General features: G+C 38.0%; 1 protein-coding gene across 8 annotated transcripts in view; it reads right to left on the reverse strand.

Annotated features, from left to right (window-relative positions):
* Window positions 1–15,468, reverse strand: part of LOC127968301 (pericentriolar material 1 protein) — a 32,247-nt gene extending 16,779 nt beyond the window's left edge. For 6 of the 8 annotated variants that reach the window (XM_052569529.1, XM_052569696.1, XM_052569609.1 and 3 more), the window contains exons 1-11: window positions 15,300–15,464; window positions 12,255–12,372; window positions 11,005–11,250; window positions 10,435–10,734; window positions 8,146–8,316; window positions 6,851–6,970; window positions 4,152–4,329; window positions 3,963–4,072; window positions 1,479–1,725; window positions 1,177–1,327; window positions 870–1,064 (exon numbers count right to left, since the gene is read on the reverse strand). In XM_052569529.1, coding sequence (XP_052425489.1) covers window positions 870–1,064; window positions 1,177–1,327; window positions 1,479–1,725; window positions 3,963–4,072; window positions 4,152–4,329; window positions 6,851–6,970; window positions 8,146–8,316; window positions 10,435–10,734; window positions 11,005–11,250; window positions 12,255–12,359 — 1,823 coding nt within the window. In that variant the 5' untranslated portion in view covers window positions 12,360–12,372; window positions 15,300–15,464. Of the gene's footprint in view, window positions 1–869; window positions 1,065–1,176; window positions 1,328–1,478; window positions 1,726–3,962; window positions 4,073–4,151; window positions 4,330–6,850; window positions 6,971–8,145; window positions 8,317–10,434; window positions 10,735–11,004; window positions 11,251–12,254; window positions 12,373–15,299 lie in introns of all 8 variants that reach the window. The other 2 variants (XM_052569830.1, XM_052569974.1) reach the window with 2 other exon arrangements.
* Window positions 15,469–15,747: the final 279 nt, after the last annotated feature.

The raw sequence follows: 15,747 nt of genomic DNA on the forward strand, positions 1-15,747 counted from the left end.
GCGGTGAGTAAAACTGCTTAAAATATCTCTGCCTCTTTGTTAGTGCGTCCGCCTCCCATGCCGGAGACCCGGGTTCGAGCCCCGCTCGGAGCGAGTCGTTGCTGCTGCTGCTCTTGTTCAGTTTCAGCCTCTGGATCTGATTCTGGATCATAAATAAACGGCTGAATCTGACTGTTAGCCATGGTTTGTTTTGGATGATGGTTTTTCCCTCACGGTAATGTCACAGCTTCCAAACGCTCTCAACGCAAAAGCCTACTGGCGCTCGTGATTCTTTAGCTCCGCCCACACGTCACGCCTCCAGCCGGTCGTGTTTTTCCGGGAAAAATCGGTACAGACTATCTTTCTCTTATAAATATAATAAAACTAAAGACTTTTTGGAGTTATGAAGGATGCAGTACTACTCTATAGGTACTCAAGATTAACAGGATATTGAGTGAAAATAAGCATTTTACCTCTCCTTTAATGTCTGTAGTAGGCAGTAAACTGATTTAGATTTTGCTAAAAAAAAAAAAAAATTAAAATCACAGTTTGTTTCAATTGTATCTTTTTATTCTATTGTATTTGTCCTTTGCTTTTTTTATTACTGACGGTTTAATAATTTTCAATAATTTTGAGGACTTTTTGTTTGTTTGAAATTCTGCTGGTCTCTACAATGTAGATGTCATAGCAAACCTATTTACAGGAAATAAATATTTGATATATATAACTATCTTTAAATAAATCACTCATAACAATTTTTGATCATATGGCCCCCTCATATGTTAATCATGATTACAATATTGGCCCAAATAATCTTGATTATGATTTTTGCCATAATAGAGCAGCCCTAGTATACACAAAATGTTTATACTCAAGTGACTATTCTGTACCTGATATTGGTGACTGGTACATGGTTCTCCTGCTCTGAATCAAACATGGCCTCGAAGAGTGAACCGTCCTCTGTTTCCTCATCATCCTCCTTCACATTCTCATTTACTGTGTCCACCACCATATCTGATGTCTGTTCATAATACTGAACAAGCTCTCTTAATTCATTCAAACGCTTGTGCACCTCCTTCAGTTTCCTGCATTGAGTGACAAAAAAGACTTCAAACACACTGCACTGCTAAAAGTTAACAATAAAAAACAGAAAGAAAAAAGAAAGAAAGTTAGATCAAATGGGATGAACAGAGTAACCTGAGTTTATCAGCAGGATGGTTATCATTTATCTGTGTGTAAGAGGAGGAAGAGTCCTGCCTCACTGGACGTGGCCCATTTCCCTCTCTACCCAATACAGACGGACGCTGTGACATGCCCATGCGTGCACCACGCTGACTGACACTCTGACCTGAAGAAACAAACACATCATTTAATCAATAAGCATACTTTCCCTCAACTGCATCTATGCATCTAACACAACACCAAATATATTGCAAAAAATTTAAAATTGAATCTTTCTAAAGAGAAGGGGCTGGATGTGGTGTGTAAGGGGGGCTTACAGGAACTGTTGTTAAGGGTCTGGTCTCTAAGGGAGTGGAGTTCCTGAAGGATCTTGTCCATGGTCTGCTTTTTGTCCTGTAGCTCCTGTAGTTTGGTGAGTTTAGTGCTGGTGGAAGTTGATGCAGTAGTTAGTGGGGCAGAGGAGGGCAACTGACTCCTGGAATTATGGCTAGTGCGTGATCGGCACACCTCTCTTGAAAGAGAGAGACATTCTGCCTGTCTTCGGTTGTCAGGGACCGTCTGGGACTGAAAGAGAAACGGACATTTAGTAGTTAGTTGTTTTATTTAGGAACAAAAAAAAGTTCCACACTTTTTCAGTGATCATTTTCCAGGACTTTTAAGGACACTGTCAATTCAATTATGGAAAAAATAAAAGACAAGGATCAAGCTCTAAGTAACATAATTTTCTCTCCTGAAGTCTTTAAAAACATACAGTTTATGGCCATGATTTAACTAAAAACATAAGCTCTTTAATATGAGCTCTTAATTCTACATTACAACAAATGGTTTCCAGAACCAGTTTCAGTACCAAAAAAAATAATAATAATAAAAAAGGAAACTATAACTATTTGAAAATAAAAATACATTAAATCAGTTCATTATTATTTCTAATAATAAAAATATTAAAGAAAAAAAAAATAGTGGATTCTGACTAACCTTAAACACCTGATTTCACAGAAAGCGATATAAACATCACAATCCAGACAAAGATGCTGTATACATGCAGCATGAGCATATTTTTGCATCTAAATTAAATTAATGCATTTAGCAGACGCTTTTGTCCAAAGCGACTTACAGTGCATTCAGTCTATACATTTTTACCTATCATGTGTTCCCAGGGAATCGAACCCCCAACCTTATGCTTGATAGCACAATGCTCTACCAATTGAGCTACAGGAACATTAGAATTTATTACATTTTTGTTTGTCTAAGAGGAGCAAATGTCCATGAATACTTTGGGAAGTCTGTGTATCTGTATATACTGCTAGCCCTGTGTAAATTGCTAGAATTATTTTATGGTGTGCTTCGGACTTATCCCTTGATAAAACATGAACAAATACATGGTGAACTACTGTATTTATAACAGTATTTTTATTATCTGACATGGATTTGACAGTAATATTTATTTTCTTAAGCGAAAAAGAACTTCAAATGCAACCAAAGATCTAACACTGCAAACTAAAAAAGGTATTTTAGTTTTACAATGTAAGTGTATAAAAAACTGCAACAAATAAGTCTAGGAATATAAGAAATTCTATATTAATTAAAAAAGGTATTTTAGTTTTACAATATAAGTGTATAAAAAACTGCAACAAATAAGTCTAGGAATATAAAAAATTCTATATTAATCAGATAATCTCTTTACAACAAAACAAGTAAAAAACAAGCTACCGTCTAGGCATAATTATTATTATTAAGAGAGTATTATTACTATATAGAGACTTAGCTAAATCTACTGTAGGCTACAACAGTAGCTTAATATATTGTCAATTTACTCGCCATGGAGATCTTTGAGTGTCTGTGTTTATGATATGACAGTTTTCTCAAATAAAACTAACCAAAAAAAAAAAAAAGTGATGGTTTATGCGTTCGTGTCCTCATATAGTGACACACAGCAGAGACTACAAAACAGCGAGCTCCCGCGCATCTGCACCCGTCTCCCACAGAGATGTAGAATTTGCAGGAGTAATATTTAAATAGTATTTTGCAGTTTAATATTCACAGACACTAGTATATATTCGGCTACAGTATGGAGCCCTTCGCTTAGACTAACACAGAAACGAATGAACGCAGCTGTGGGGACAGAATATACTCTGGAGTCAGTAACTTACTACCGGTACTACAGAGACGCTGGTATCATCACATTTTTTAATTTTCAGCACCGTCTTGGTAGTGAAGTGCCAGTACTCGTGGCATCCCTAGTCACTGTTTTACTGTCTGGTTGGTCCAGTCTGAAATACTGCTAAACAGCGGACATACTGCTAACCACTGATCTATAATATAGAAGCGGCTTCACTGTCTGTTGGCAGTTTAGAACGTGATGAACGATCCAGTCATATATAGATCAGTGCTGCTAACGCGTTTTCATTTCTTCTTCGCTGCTCTAAACAGAGGTTGCTTGTGGCAACACAGCACATCTTCCTGTCTTTGCAATGCACGTGTAGCGGTTAGGCAAAGCTAACAGTTATAACTAGGTCTTGAAAATGGTATCGAATCGGTATATGGGTTCATGTACTCGCCGATTGCCAGAATTTGTTGTGGTACCGGTGATATTTCTGATACTAGTATCGGAATCGGAACAACTCATATATATATATATATATATATATATTCAATAACTAATATTTACCATATTACATTTTCAAAGTCTACAGCATGAAAATGTTTTATGTCATGAATTCTAGTCTTTTATTTGTTATATTGCACAGAAAATAAATTATACATAAATGTATAAATATTTGTCTGGTTAGGTGCGTATGTACCTGTGAATCATGGAGCTGGTTATGAAAACGCTGGATAAGATCGTTGAGTTCATCATTGAGCTCTGAGGTAATGCTCCTGCCAGACACACTTCCAGTAGTCTCTGTAACAACTGTAACACATGAACAATGTAAATAAAAATTGAAACAAGTCTAATTTCAAGTAGCATGAAGTAAGTTTGTTCCCCGCACCAGTGTCATCCATCACTGCTATGGCTTGTTCAGCGCTTTGCTGCATGGCCAGTAGTGCTGCCTGACGGCCTTGTAGTGCTCTCAGTTGTTCCTGCTGTTCCAGCATCTTTTTCAGTAGATCATGCTGCTTTCGCATATTCTCTAGCTCTTCTTTCTGCTCTCCACATAACCCATGGCCCTGAGAAGAAGGAAAGAGAAAGATATCATTAGATAAAATTACTACTATCCACCTGTGGAACTATGCAATAGCAACAACATGCTGAGGCTGCAGGTTGTTATAGAGACATTCCAGTCAGCTAAGGCCTAGGCCAACAACAAGGATCACCACCAGCCAAGCTGTCATTTTCAAATATGTATGCAAAGATGTATCTTACATTAGCTCATCTTGTAAACTGATTTTATGCCTTGGGAATAATTTGGTTTTCTGTGATGTATTGAACATTGTTGGTGTGAATTGTACTGATTCGAAGCTGTTACAAATGGCTTGTTTCAACCGAACGGTACAATACAGTTCAGTACAGTACGATTCCGTACAGGTAACCCTGATTAGGCTGGCATTTCCACTACCAATAGTACCTTTACTTGGTAGGTGTGGTGTATGACAAAGTATTGATCGACAATGAACAGAGACAATAAGAAAAACTCTGCCTCTTTTTGTTATATGTAAGTTTTAATGAACGATAATAGCTATTATAAAAAATATAAGTACAAAATATAAGATGGTCATATAAGAGGAAATAAAGACAAAAGCAAACAGTTCAGTCAATCGTACGCTGCAGCATCGTACTATGTTGAGGTTCAAATTAAATATATAAAGTTAAACATAACTTTGTGGTCTGCCAAAACAATATGACCAGGAATAAATAATGGATTCATGAGGCCTCGAATGCCTGTTAAATATAGCCAACCCAAAATGATCCTTGTATCTCATGTTTAATCACTATAGAGACATCAGAGCCAGCGGCAAATGTCAGAAGGACTAGCTGAGCTAAGGCTGCTCTCAGTGAATACATAAGCACTGAACGCCCGGTGATCGCCTAGAGCTCCGAAATCAGCATAGCAAATTTTCAAATAGGCACTATCTTTATAAATAAGCCGCAGATTTAAGTTTTCAACAATTACATTCTCACCTGAAAAACTCTTAAAACAATATTTTATTACACAATAACAGTTATATTTAGAAAATTACGTGGGTGTTTGAGCAATGACCTTTCACAAGTCCACAAGAACAGACAAGAACGCATATTGAGAAATGCTTTTGTCTGTGTTAAAATATAAAATACACAGGTTTTTTTGTGTGTGTGCACACTCTGCTGTAAATAAGCCCAACATTCATGGAAAGCAAATTGGAACGAGTGAAGGAGAAGCTTATATCACGCAAAAGTGATGATTCTAGTCAACTAATCAACGTTCTGCTATGAGTTTAGCTCTACTCTTTTGGTACCCTTTGCTGGGCTAGGTAACCCAATGGAAGGATACCAAAAAAGTGGGACGGTACAGTTAGCTTTTTTGGTATCATTCACAACTTCTAACAGTGGAAACGGAAAAAATTGCGTACCATATTGTACTGTACTGAACCGTACGGCACAGTGGAAATGAGCCAAAAGATGACATTACCACACAATTGTGAGAACCCTCTACTCACACCCTGCAATATAATCACCACCTGCCAACCTTTTAGTACCATCAGGGTTGGGGGGTGGAGTCGGGGTAAACGGAGGTGATGAGGCTCCATTCACATAAGGTGCACAGAGCATCTGACAGGGTGAGCACGAGGCGTTTTGTACTGAAACTGTAAAACAGGGGTGGCGAATGTCGGTCCTGGAGAGCCGCAGCCCAGCAGTTTTACTTCTACCCTAATTAAACACAACTGAACAAGCTAATCAAGGTCTGAAGGGTAACTAGAAAGCTACAGACAGGTGAGTTTTATGGTCAGAGAGAATCTTCACTTCCAGCATCATTGGATTTGCAACACAAGACACGAGTCACGGTAGTAGAGGTGGAGCAACTAGTTTATAATCCCACCCACTTTGAAGCAGTACTAACTGCAGTGGAAAAGAAAGCAAGCCGAGCCATATCACACAGTGTAAAAGTGCCATGAAGCTCTCTTTTCCTTTGAAGGCTTGATTGCTTTATCCTCAGTTGAACTCTAATACCAAGGACATTTACTTTCCTGAACACGTTATTAGACTATCGGCGACCTGCAGCAGATAATTAGCCAGTGAGCATCTAAGAATAGTATCGTCTCTGACTAAAGGATAAAAAGAAAGTAAAAGGGCAGCATCTACCAAGAATAACCTGTTGAGCTGCATAAGCTTCAAATATCATCATCAAGCAGTTCCATGGAAATGAGTCAACATCAAATTTCTTCCTGCAGTCTCCTATATCTCACCAAAGCATATTTTAACATGATATATAATCTGTACATACAAATCAATGCTGTGTTGCATTAATGTCACAAATATAAAAAATGAGCCAATTCTATAAAACTAATTCAATAACATTCAATGACAAACTAAGAAAAAGGGTAAAATTAGCTAAATATATAAATATAAAAGAATTCTCCCATCTGTTTAGAAGGTCAGAAGCATAAGCTTACAAAGCATGAGCTCTAGACTGCACCCTGCATGCCCATTACATTCTGATCAATGTTCAGTTCAGGCATCAAGAGCAGAGGAGGGGCCTTTGTGAGTACTCACAGTGGCACTGGAGGCTTCGGAGCGCGGCTCCAGGTTCAAAGATGTGCTCTCAGCCACTGAGCCTGAACCCACTGCAGAGTCCACCGTGGCACCTTCATCATCATCCTCATTTTCCCTCGCCTGTAAAGCGTAGGGAGGAGGGGCAGGGCTCAGAACAGACCCAATTCAGACGGTGCAGACACTTGCTAATACTGCTACATTTGTGTATTTATACAGAGATTAAAGGCAACAGCTTAATACAAAAGGCCTGGAAAATACGCATTTTATATTGAGCTTTACATAAAAAAAAAAATATAAAAAAAAACACAGCTACTGCAAGTGAGGTCACACTGAAGAACAAAAACAAGCTGAGGGGAAGAAAGATGACATGCCCTAGATTTGGGCTCTACATTTATCAAGCCTATGCCACTAGGAACAAAGCCTAACACTGCACGTGGAATGATTCAGATTATTAAGAGACTGCTGATCAGTTTTGTGCAATCTGACAATAGATCTGTAATCAATTTATCAAAATGAATCTCAGTCTTTTGTAGTTAACGTGTTAATGCTTTATTTTAAAGGAGAGAAAATATTTGGAAGGCACTCAACATATGTACATATATCAACACACCAGGCAATTTTCGGCAGCAATGCACTGTACTCGTTTGACTAAATGCTTCTATACAAATGCAGTTTTAAAACAACAGATTCCATATTTCTCAAACTGAATTATTCTGAAACAAATGCAAACACTGAAATATGTAAACCTGCAATTTTCCCCACACTTGGATTTAATCTTGTTTTTTTGTAGCTAATTTGCTGTTGATGTGCTCTGATGGCATTCTTAATAATTTGTGGACAAATTAAGGTGATTCCCTCATGATTCATATTTCATACTTGCTGAGTTTAAATGACCTCTTTTTTCAGAAAAAAATAATAATACGCCATTAAATTTATTCAAAATCATTAACTTTGACAGTCATATTATGGATATTTAGGCAGCAGAGACTAGAACTTGAACAGTTTTGCAGGTTAGCAGATCACGCTTATTCACAAATAAAGTTTACACTTTAAAAAGCAAAGACATTACATTAGAACTATTGGAAATTTAAGATAATTAGCATGACAATTTCTTAAGTATGTTAGATGTATAATTATAATACCATCAGCCATTGAAAAGCATACAGTGCCTGAAATTGTATTAAATTATATTCCTCTGAACAATTCATACAGCCTAAAAGAAAAGTCATGGTGTATAAATTACATTAAAGTGCATATAAAAAACAGTAACAACAAAAAAATGTTGAAATACCGACCAGCATCTTCTGAAGAAAACGCAGGTAAGACTTCTCCTGTTCTTTCAGGTGAGTGATGAGGAGAGAGAGACGTTCCACATTTGCAGGCACATCGTTCTTTTCCACCAGGTCGTCTCTCATGGATGTGGCCTTTCCAATGTATTCACGAATTTGGACCAGTTTACTGACCACCTGAATGGAGAAATAAGCTGAGTGAGTGAACAGAGGTGCTCAAGAAGAGAAAGAAAACAAAATGAACAAATAAAGACAAGCAGACTGAGAAATAGATGGAAAAGATAAAAGGAAATGCAACGAGAAACAGAGAAGAGAAGAGAAAGAGACCAAGGAAGAGCTCTCACACGGACAGTGGCATATTTTTAAACTGGCCTAAATCTGAGCACTCACTGACACATCTGCGCTCCAGTTTTTGCTCAGCAACAACAGGGGGGAATGTTCTAATGAGCGAAGCGAAGGTGCCATCTACTTTTATTATTAAAAAACCAGATCATTCTAAAGCCTTTTACAAACAGTCTCCTTGCTATTCCGAATAACAGTGTTATAATATTTCGTTTTAATTATTTTTGAAACTTGATGGTTTCAAACTAATAAGGGAGAAAACACTTGTTAGGGGTTTAAAAAAATAAATAAATCAAATCTAGATTGTTAATGGTGCATCAAAAAAACCAGACTAAAATATTTCTCATTAGAAAACTATTTTGGAACAAATGAGAAAACATGGCTCCAGACTGTGACCCCTTTTTCTGCCGGTGCGACTAAATTTTGTAAGCGATTGCACTTGGGACAACCACTGCGTTGTGAAACATCCAACGGCAACATTTCAAATGTTAATACATTATTAATTTCAGGGTTTATATAAAACTTTTTCAAGAGGGAATATCAAGCACTTTCCATTGACTTTCAAGCTTTTTACACAACTATTTCCAGCAAAATATACTTTGTAGTAAACAAACACTTGTTCGTTTACCAAAGTACCAATATTAGCAGTACATGGCAGCAGAGGAGCACTTATTGGCTTATGGCGCATTCCAGGCAACCCGTATATTTCCAACCTTCTAGCCGTGAAAGTGCACTTGAACAGCAGTCAAACCCGTTACTTCCCACCCGTGAACTCGTACTAGATCGATGTACTCCGAGTTCCGAGCTCTGACGCCACATAGCCTGCTAAACAACAATGGCAGCCCCTACAGACAATATTGCCTACAGATGCAGTGTTTATAGACGGTTTCATTCATGCCTTGCCTTCTACAAACGCAGTTAAAGTTAAGGTGATGAGTAGACTGAAGTTGGGCTCAGGTGGTTGTACTTTTGGGATGTGTTTCCCATACATTTATTTTATTTTTGGAGACTCGCCACAATTTTAAAACTAATCGATTTTCAAAAAGGCTTCTTTGAATAAACATGAGTAACGTTATGTACTGCACTTTTATTAATAATAATTCCTTACATTTATATGTTTAAATATCAAAGCGAGGCACAGGTGTTTTTATATCGCTGTATTTCTGGAGGAGGACCTGCATGTTTAGTTATATGCCTGATAAAGCAGCGTGTGAGCGTAGCTCTGCTTCGTTTACAGCTGTTACTGGGGAAACCTCTATTTCTCGCGCTTTATGTCTATGCTTTAAAACATCTCCTGCTGGCAAATAATGAATTTGCATATTCATTAAGTCCGCCTGATCCACGCAGCAAACATATTTTGTTTGTTATCAAAAATATCTACTCTAGAGGGACTTGGCTGTTGTTATTTATTCTATTTATTTATTGTCTGGAACGCAACATTATTAGTCACTAATTTGTACTTTTTGCTTTATATTTTGAAATTATAAAATCAGTATTATAGAATGTCAAATTTCATGTTTTGCTATTTTTTGTGTACGAATTAAGAAAAGTACCTTGAAAAACAAACTTCTTCAATTAGCGACTGAATCACACAAAAAGAGTGTTCTTTTTCTAATCATTGAACTTGTCAGTCAGTTCTGTATAATATGACAGAAGAATAATGGTACACCTAATAGATTAGAAAATATTTTCTATGTAAAAATTTGGTTTTGCACGGTACGGTTGTTAAGAAAAGTAAATTCTGCATGCTTCCCATCTTTTCTGTCTACCATCTTTGCTTTACAGTCAAATGTATATTACCAAGAAATGTTATTAGAAACTGCACTTATTAACGCAAAACAATAGTAATTTGTTTTATTAAAAACATCTTTATTTTTAATTCCCAGAAGAGAGTCCTGCAAATGCACATGTACACACATAGAGACATTATAAAGATATTAAACTCTTTATTACCTGACTGCTGTCAATGTTAAGCTCTGCTTTTTCATCCTCTGATGTGAACTGATGGGTACTGTCCAGACTAAAAGGCTCTTTAAACACAGCAGGAACTGGGGCAAACAACTCTTTCCCTGGACTCTGCTTCTTGGGTTCCTTGCCCCGAGATGTGGAAGAGGTGGATGCAGTGGGCTCTTTGCTTTTGTTAGTGTTGAGGTGAATTGGCAGGAAGTTGAAAGGTTTCTTGGGCTCAGTGGACAGCTGTCTCTGATTGTTGGCTGCAGTGACACGGCCTTGAGAATCACTGCCAATACTTCTCTGTTGGGATGAAAAGTGATCATTTGGTTTACCAAAGAATGTCTCTGACATTTACATTTCCTTTAAAGCTGGCTTGAATTTGAAAGTGATCTATTTGTTAGTGACTATTTGAGTGTAAAGGGCTAGCTTCTGAGGATTTGCTTCAGAACCATTTCCTAAATCCATGCACTTTCAGCCTTGAGACAGTAACAAGTTTAAATCTTCAGTCAGATAACGCAAGTCAAATGAAGCGTGTTAAAAACCTAATCCTGATTATAAAGCACGACTCACCTCATCCAGATCGGTGAAGTTTATGACCTGCCGGAGTCTATCGAGCTCAGCCTGGTCAGGCACAGACATTTGAGTGCTGTACTTCACATGAGGGAAGGAATGGGGTGTACGTGCCCTCCGTCGTCCTGCTCCAGGAGTGGACTCTGGAGAAATGTCATTGGTTAGCCGGCTCTCTGACATAGCAGAAAACTTCTTCCTGTTCTTCTCAGAGGAGCGGTTGGCCTTCTTCTGCTGCATTCCCCAATCCTGAGAGAATGGCAAATCAACATTTACAAACCATAAAATGATAGCACAGTTTAATAAGGTTTCGTTAAAGCTTAATTAATCAATCAACTGCACAACAGCTCTCACATAGGGAGTGCATACATACAGAGTATGAAGAGTCCTAAAATCTGGACTTAATGCCCAATTAGGAAAACTACTGACTCACTAGTCCACTTCTGGACTGTAAACTAGACTAGGGCTGCACGATGTGTCGTTTAAGCATCGATATCGCGATGTACGAATCCACGATAGTCACATCGCAGGATGTGCGATGTAGGCTGTCGTAGTTGATTTGTTATTCATTAACTGTACGGGCCAGCTGCTTCCCGGCCCTTGACAAATGTGATTCGCGGATTAATTGCACAGCTTAACCATCATAGAGTGAAAGTTTATCATTGACAGGACCGAAAACCACATGCAAGTTTAACACGGCAGAGAGAGAGCGCGAGAGAGACAGAGAGAGAGCGCGCGCGAGAGTGACAGAGAGAGAGCGTGCGCGTGTAGGCTGTCGTAGTTGATTTGTTATTCATTAACTTCAGTTGATTTGTTATTCATTAACTGTACGGGCCAGCTGCTTCCAGGCCCTTGACGAATATGTTTCGCGGATTAATTGCACAGCTTAACCATCATAGAGTGAAAATTTATCATTGACAAGACTGAAAACCACATGCAAGTTGGTTGATAATGAATAATTATCATCACCAATATAAAGTATAACAACCTACACCTAGGTACAGGTTAATCAGAGCTTGAGAGATTTCATGTATTTTATTTCAGTTGATTTCATCTAAGTCTGTGTCTGAAGTCAGTTGTAGTAGTTTTGAGAAGCAACTGGGCAGGATTTGTTGTGAAAACCTGGCAACCCTGATGTGAACACACGTGCTGGAGATATACTTCTAATTACAGGAGCATCTTTACTGATTAGATGTACATGAAAATCGCATTTGATTTTTTGCACAGCCCTAAACAGTGCGATTGATTCATACCATATTATTGAGTCGGTCATCTAAGCTTCCATTGGAGGTGGTCCAGTTGTGCAGCTCCTGCTCATCTGTGCCGTCTTCAAACGGCGTTCCGCCCGTCGCCATCATAAACTATCAGAACCTGCAGAAAACAACCAAATCAGCACTTACACAGACCTAACCGAAAGAAATGCACAACCCTTATTCAAAGTCATATACACGGCAGAGCTCGAAGGTGCGACCGCTTTAGTTGCATATGCTCCCAAAATATAATCTGTGTAACCCTAAAATATATTTGGGAGCATTTTGCGACAATTTGCACATAATTGTTGTGGCGTAACCGGTCTACATTTCCTTGCTAAACGTTTGCGAATTACTACAAGGTATGTGTCTGCTGTGTGCTGATAGCTCCACCATTCTATCTAATGTTACATAACCAATTTAATAGTGATGCACCAAAATGAACATTTTTGGCCCGAAGCCGCACAAAAATAAATACTGGGCCAAAGGCCGAATACAGAACATGGGTTTTCCTAACAACCAGCATTAGCGACCTCTTCTTCTAATCGGGGACATGTAATGCAACACTAAACGGTCTCTCGCTGTCAGTGCTTCGTGTTTATAATGATTTCTGCATCTTTATCTGTTAGTTTTAAATACTTTCACACTGCCGACACATTTGCTGCATTAGAGCGTGCGTCTATTTGATTGCGTTAGTCGTTAGTTAGCATTATATTAAGGCATATTATTCTGCCTTATTTTGCTTATTTGCGAATAAATTTGGTTGCCGAATATTCTGTGCATCCCTACGAATTAAGCTTCATCTTTACATTCTTAACTTTAATGCATATTTTAGAATGGTTATATTAGCCGTCAAGCACTACCTTTCGGTTTTTGTTTTATATTATTTCAGCCAATCTCTGTTCTGGAATTGCACAAACTGCACTGAAATCATTTTTCAAAATATAATTTGTGTGGAAATAGTCTGTAAACCGCTGTTATCCGAGGCCAGAGTCACTGAAGATGCACACAAAGAAAAGAAAATACTGTAGAAGGCAGAACAAGCTTTCTGATCACTATGGGTGAAATATTCGAAGAAAAATCCTTAATATTCAATTGATAGTGGGGGTTTAAAATTTATGTATTTATGAGGGTAAATGATTGAGAAAAGTTTAAATGACTTTTTTCCTCATCTTGCCTCTGTATATGGCTTATAAAGAATAAAGCAGTGTGTTGCTTTGTTTACAGCGGTAACCAAGGAAACGTTTTATCCCTGCTGTTCCGCCACCTGCTGCAAGAGATTGAATCTGCATTTTCATTCATACTGCCTCCCGTTTCTGATTCCTGCAGATGCTTTATGTAGCATAATTTTACAAAGTTAAAGTCAGACCTGTTTTTTATTCAAATTTTGAAATAATACATTATAATTTGCATCTGAAATTGATTATGTATGCAGCATCATGACTAAAATGCTGTGGTTGTCTCTAATTTTAAATGACTACTGATACAGACTGTAATAGATAAAATAAATATCTTGTTCATTTACATTCATTTTATTATTATTATTATTATTTTTTTTTTAAAGCTATCAGAATCAGCTTACTTGCTTCTGAATTGGCCACTAAAGATCGATGCATCACTAAAAAGAATTGACAGGTCAAGAGTGTGACAAAAAAATCAGGATCAGGTTAAAGCTTTTAATTATTATGAGGATGTTACCAGTCCTTCCGCTAAATTGGCAGTTGTGATGCTCTATAATATTGTGGATGTTCCTAAATATTTGTTGGTGCTCCTAACTTCTTGAAGTTGGGAGCACCAGTTCTACAAAGTAAAAAAAGTTAATTTCAACTCAAGCACCTTATGGCCACACAGCTTCTTGTGACAGTCCCATTTAAGGGGCTGAGGTTTGTTTTGACCAGCTGCCAAGCAACATTTTAACACCCCACACTGAGCATGACAACATTAAACTGAATGAACTGTAACATGAGGTAATTATAAACGTTCCCCACAGTATTACAAATTCTTATAATGTCCTTAAAAAGTATTGTGCCAATACCATGGTGTAGTAATGGTAATACGATGGTATTTTGCTATATGCTACTAGTCCACTTACATGATTCTCCTAGGCCTGAGGTATAAAACGAACCAAGTAAGTTAACGTTTAACACGTCTAAGGGACCATTCGGTTCATTTCCAAAAACACGACGGTCTAATTTGAAACTGTAATCTAAATAGAACTTACTTTTCAAAGCTGAAGTCTGTGCGCTTTGTTCTTCGAGAAATGTGAACCTAGGTCTGGTATTGATCTTAAACTGCTCGTTGGGCAGTTGCCCAATCAGCTTCCCGGTTAACTGTCAACACTCGCTTCTCTCTCACAAAGGTGCTTTCACCTGTGCAGATTAAACCGTGCTGAATAAATTGAGATTAGTTTAAGATATTATAAACTAATGGTTAGTTGTCATAAACTGCGTACATCTCTGTCACGGCCATAAAATCCTATAGCGTGGTAACTGACGGAAACTTATGAGGCGCGTGAAGGTTTTTTGGTGCGTCACCATGGTAACCTCTGGCACGAGCAGACACGAGCCACCGAAATCTAGCTCCCCGCGAAAACTCCCGGCTCAGAAACAAACCCCGGCACCGTCACAACAACATAGCCAAATATATAAAGCCTGGTTAATATATTTATAATAAAGAAAATATATTAGAAGCTAAATACCACATTAGTTCAATAGTCTGTTATTTTATTTTAACATACGGGCTTGGTGTTCCTAAACTTGTCCACCTGACACAAAGGCATCTGTTCGCTGCATCACTCTCACACAGTACGAACAATTTCTTCAACCTTCGAGCTCTCCAGATTTAAAATGGTGTCAAAAATAATCAAATGAGCGCAAAACTTTCATAATTTAGTGGTAATTCCCTCTGGGCTATGAAATAGGTTAATATTTGTTGAAATAACTTTGAATGTTTATAGTGAGGGAGCTAGCAAGCTAACAGAAGTTGAGAGAGAAACAACTGCACGAGCACAGCCAGCAAGCTGTTTTACCGAGTAGCCAGGAAACTTACCTTGAAAGCGGATACGGTCTATAACTGGAACATGAAAACAATTCCCATATGAAGTTTTATTCAAATCCCAGATAAAGTGTCAATGCGTAGTGTAGTTTCCACTCGGAGTCACCGCATCTCCAGTCGCGGCCATCTTTACCCCATATCCAAGCAAACAGGCGGATGGATACCGCTCTCATTTTCATTAAACTATCATTTAATGTGGATTATCTTCTTTTTATTGTATATTTTGACATTAAAAGCTGTACAATATATTTTAATATGATACCCTAGCTAAGCTAGTTTTACAAACTGAAGCCGTACATGAGTGGCACTATTTCACTTCTCGGAAGCATTTGGAACACTTGGAGAAGTTGTGCGCAGTGTCTTAAAAGTACAGATGCAGTGAAATGCCAATATAGATCCGCAGTACCAGCAGTTTTAGAACCGCAGTTTCAGAATGCCATTG

The sequence above is a fragment of the Carassius gibelio genome, chromosome A1 (genome assembly GCF_023724105.1).
Source record: "Carassius gibelio isolate Cgi1373 ecotype wild population from Czech Republic chromosome A1, carGib1.2-hapl.c, whole genome shotgun sequence".
NCBI classification, from domain to species: Eukaryota; Metazoa; Chordata; class Actinopteri; order Cypriniformes; family Cyprinidae; genus Carassius; species Carassius gibelio.